This window comes from Nicotiana attenuata, unplaced genomic scaffold (assembly GCF_001879085.1).
Source record: "Nicotiana attenuata strain UT unplaced genomic scaffold, NIATTr2, whole genome shotgun sequence".
Taxonomy (NCBI): Eukaryota; Viridiplantae; Streptophyta; class Magnoliopsida; order Solanales; family Solanaceae; genus Nicotiana; species Nicotiana attenuata.
This window is the reverse complement of record NW_017673649.1, coordinates 45834-49913: the sequence shown is the minus strand read 5'-3', so window position 1 is coordinate 49913 and position 4080 is coordinate 45834. Positions and strand designations below refer to the sequence as shown.

Sequence of the window (4080 nt, the reverse complement as noted above, 5' to 3'; positions counted from 1 at the left end):
AAGAAGAAGAAGAAGAAGAAGAAGAAGAAGAAGAAGAATTCACCAAATACCTGTAAATAATGTATCAACCTTGTATTTAATAGTGTATAAGAGGTGTTTATACACTATTATACACTATTTATACAATATTATACATTATTATACAAACGAATCATAGCAATGGAGCTTCACGTGTTCTTCTTCTTCCTTGGGCATCCTCTGAAATTAACTCAAATATAGCCTAAATCTACTCCAAATCACTTGAAATTTAAGTTCTGAACTCATCTTGATGATTCCAATCAATTGGGACAACACCCATTCCAAACAACTAACAAATCGGAAAACTCAATTCCTGAAATCGAATCTTTGAACCACCTGTAATGATGACTTTTATTTTTCAAATCCTTAGTTAACCATTGGAATCCGGAAAAAGAATTGAAGGAGAATAACAATAGACAGACACTGGAAGAAGAAGAACGGAGAAAAAAATGGGTGGGCTAATTGGTGAAAAGTAATTTTTACAACCTGAGCTACACTGGGTAAGGGCTTTAAATATGAACCATTTTCTGATGGGTTGTTGGACCAAGTGACAAGGAATTCTCCCAAAAAAAATATTACATGCTCATTTTAATTTGGCTGATTTCACAAACCATATAATTTTATTAACTTCAACAGGTGTTTTTCCTATTTTTTATTACATTCACTCATCATTTGAGTTTGAGCAAATAGGCCTATCATATTTCATTTCAAGTTCAAGACAAGATTTATTTCAAGTCAATACTACCACTCAATTGTCAAATCTCAGTATACAGCTCAAACAGCAGAAACCAATGGAGATGTAGATATGGAATCAGCTGACAGTCACCAGCGTGATCAGCAGCAATGTCGAAGTCCTTTTTTCAAAACTTGAAATCCATTTTCCGCATAAAGTACCCAGTCATTTCAAGAACTATTTCAGCATCTCCATTTTCTTCTTCCCCTGTCTCATCAAACTTACCCGGGGCGATCCTCAATGCCAAGACCTTTAGCCAAGCCATGCAGCTATTCAACTCAGCATCCAAAAAAACAGAACCAATAAAGGATCTTACACTACACTCAGCCATCATTCATTACTTAACCCGAGCTAGATTGTATCTCGACGCCAGATGTTTGATAAAATGCCTCATCGAAAATCTTAGTAAAACCAGCAACCCCAGAAAGGTTTGCTCTTTAATTTTCGATTCCCTTGGTAAAATAGATTTTGGGTGTTGTTCTAATGTGTTTGGGGTGTTGATTATTGCGTTATCTGAAATGGGCTTTGTTGATGATGCCTACTGGGTTTACCAAAAGATGGGGGAATTGCCCTCTTTGCCGGCTTGTAATGCTCTTTTAGATGGATTTTTGAAAAGGGGTAAGTTTGAATTCATGTGGAATATTTATAAAAATATGCTCGCATTAGGGTTATATCCTAGTGTAGTGACATATGGAGTATTGATTGATGCATGCTGTATGAAAGGTGAGATTTTGAAAGCTAAATTGCTATATGATGAGATGGCTGAGAAAGGGATTAAACCAAATGTTGTGATATATACTACTCTGATACGCGGGTTTTGCAGTGAGGATAGGATACTGGAAGCTGAAAGCATGTTCATGAAAATGCGGGAGGTTGGCGTTAGGCCTAATCTTTACACTTATAATACTCTGATGGATGGCTATGGCAAGATGGCTGATGCCGGAAGAGCCTTTCAGCTGTATCAACAAATGATGAATCATGGAATTCTTCCAAATATTGTTACTTTTGGTATCTTGATCGATATGCTCTGCAAAGTGGGTGAAGTGATAGCAGCGAGGAATTTCTTTGCATGTATGGTGAAGTTTGGGGTACGTCCCAATTTATTTGTCTATAATTGTCTGATTGATGGCTGTTGTAATCCGTATGATGTCTCAACTGCGATAGAGATGCATTCTGAGATGGAAAAGCTTGGTATTTCTCCGGATGTTGTGACTTATGGTACACTGATTAAGGGTCATTGTACTGTGGGGCAAGTGGACGAAGCAGAGAGGCTTTTGCAGAAAATGGACAAAACAGGGGTGGTTGCAAACTCTGTTGTTTATAATCAGTTGATTAATAGGTACTGCGAGGATAGAAATATGGAGAAGGCTTTGGCATTGTGTTCTCAGATGATAGAGAAGGGTGTCCAGCCCGATGTAGTCACATTCTCTATATTGATAGATGGTTTTTGCAAGGTAGGGAATGTAGAAGCTGCAATGGGTGTCTATACTGAAATGATTATTAAAGGCTTGAAGCCTGACGTGGTTGCTTATACAGCTTTGATTGATGGTCACTTCAAAAAAGGAAGCACGACAGCTGCTCTACGGCTACATAAGGAGATGATGGAGGTTGGAGTTGTTCCGAACGCTTTCACTTTTACTTGTTTGGTGGATGGATTTCTCAAGAACGGAATGATTAATGATGCAATCAAATTTTTCTTGAAAGTAACCAGTTCTGGATCTGCAGGAGTCAAAGTAGACTCCAATAATGGTGTTCTTTCTTTCCCTAATAATGTTACATATTCTGCCTTAATCCATGGTTTATGCAAAGATGGGCAGTATTTTAAAGCCAATAAGTTTTTTGTGGATCTACGACGCAACAATCTGTATCCAGATCTACCCACTTATGCCATGATGATAAAACGTCATTTTGAGGCCGGGCACATAACTAGCGTCATGATGCTTAAGGCAGATATGTTAAAGACAGGTTTTATGCCTAATCTTTGCATGTACAAGGTCTTGCTCAAGGGCTACCAAGATATGGTTGATCTCAATTCAACTTGTAAGTGCTATGAGGAATTAATAGATTCAGGTCTGGTTGGTTCCGCAGCATCTCTAATGCAAAGCCTCCGGGATCATGTAAATAACAGTGCCCTGTCACGCCCTGTCACTTCCCTGTTAACTTAACTAATTGTTGTGCTAGTGGCATCCTTATCTGTAAAATTCAGTATCTTCCGAGAACCACCAAGCCTTTTGATTCGTGCTGATTAGATGAGTCTTGCTGGGTCAATTTCGCACTGGAGAAGTGCGCGGGGCACCCTCAATCTTCTGGGATTCGATCATCATCGAGGCTCAAGGATCCCCTGGGGTTACAAGTATTGCTGGAGCTATGGGATATGCAAAATTTCATAGCGTTTAATGGACAATATCCTGCAGACACTATGGCAGGGGAAGATCGTGGAGCAGCTGATAATCTAAACATCAAGTGAAAGATATATCAACATGCAGGACCCTGCATACAAAGAGTTGTCAGATATCTGATGCTATGGACAGGTACGCCCGACCAATAAGAGGAAGGAAATGCAGAATCTCATTTCCCCGCAGGCCCATGAGTATGGAACCTCCAGGCCTAAATTGTTGTAGTATCACTGGTATTCAACCCCAGTTGGTGACTGTCATATGGGAGAATTTCGGTCAAACAACAATCATGTTTGGTGTTATGATTTTTCTTTAAAAAAAATATTGGTGATACTCATAATTGCTAAAAGTGCTAATGCATTGCAAGCTAAAAAGGGTAACTCTTATTCTGTGCTTGTGCTAAGTGCACACAGATATAAATGACTTGACAATTCCAATCATTTTGACTTCCTCGCCTTTACATTGTAGTTCTCCTGTGACGGGTTACCCTACATCTTGTACTTCATGCAGCATTTAATCCCCGGTACGGCTGGTAGTCGTAGACCAGGTTTCACTATATATAAGTTTCTTCTAGCAGTGATGTTTGTCTTAACTCTTAAGTTATGAGAACAACTCTTTTATTGCAAAGATCGATTATCATGGTGTTATATGTGCTGGTCTCACGACATTTTGTCTTGTTTCACTATCAAATGTGGCTGGCCTTCTTCAGATTCTGCGCATAACGAAGCTTAATGCACCAGACCCCCCCTCCCCTACCCCCCCCCCCCACAACGCGCAGGCCAGGGCTGAGCTAAATCCGCATTTTTCAGTTTGGTTCAACTGTAATTAGCTCGTCAGTGCTGCACCAGTGATTTGTTATGAGCTTTGAAGGTTCAAACAGTCAATATCCTACATTAAGAGCAAAACATATAAGTCGCATTAAATGCATCACTA

General features: G+C 39.5%; 1 protein-coding gene across 1 annotated transcript; it reads left to right on the top strand.

The window, feature by feature from the left end:
- The first annotated feature begins 690 nt into the window (after positions 1 to 690).
- Positions 691 to 3604, top strand: LOC109216947 (pentatricopeptide repeat-containing protein At5g61400-like). Its single transcript, XM_019381172.1, has one exon. The coding sequence runs from the start codon at positions 862 to 864 to the stop codon at positions 2914 to 2916; it is 2055 nt and encodes a 684-aa protein (XP_019236717.1). The 5' UTR covers positions 691 to 861; the 3' UTR covers positions 2917 to 3604.
- The last annotated feature ends 476 nt before the right edge of the window (positions 3605 to 4080 follow it).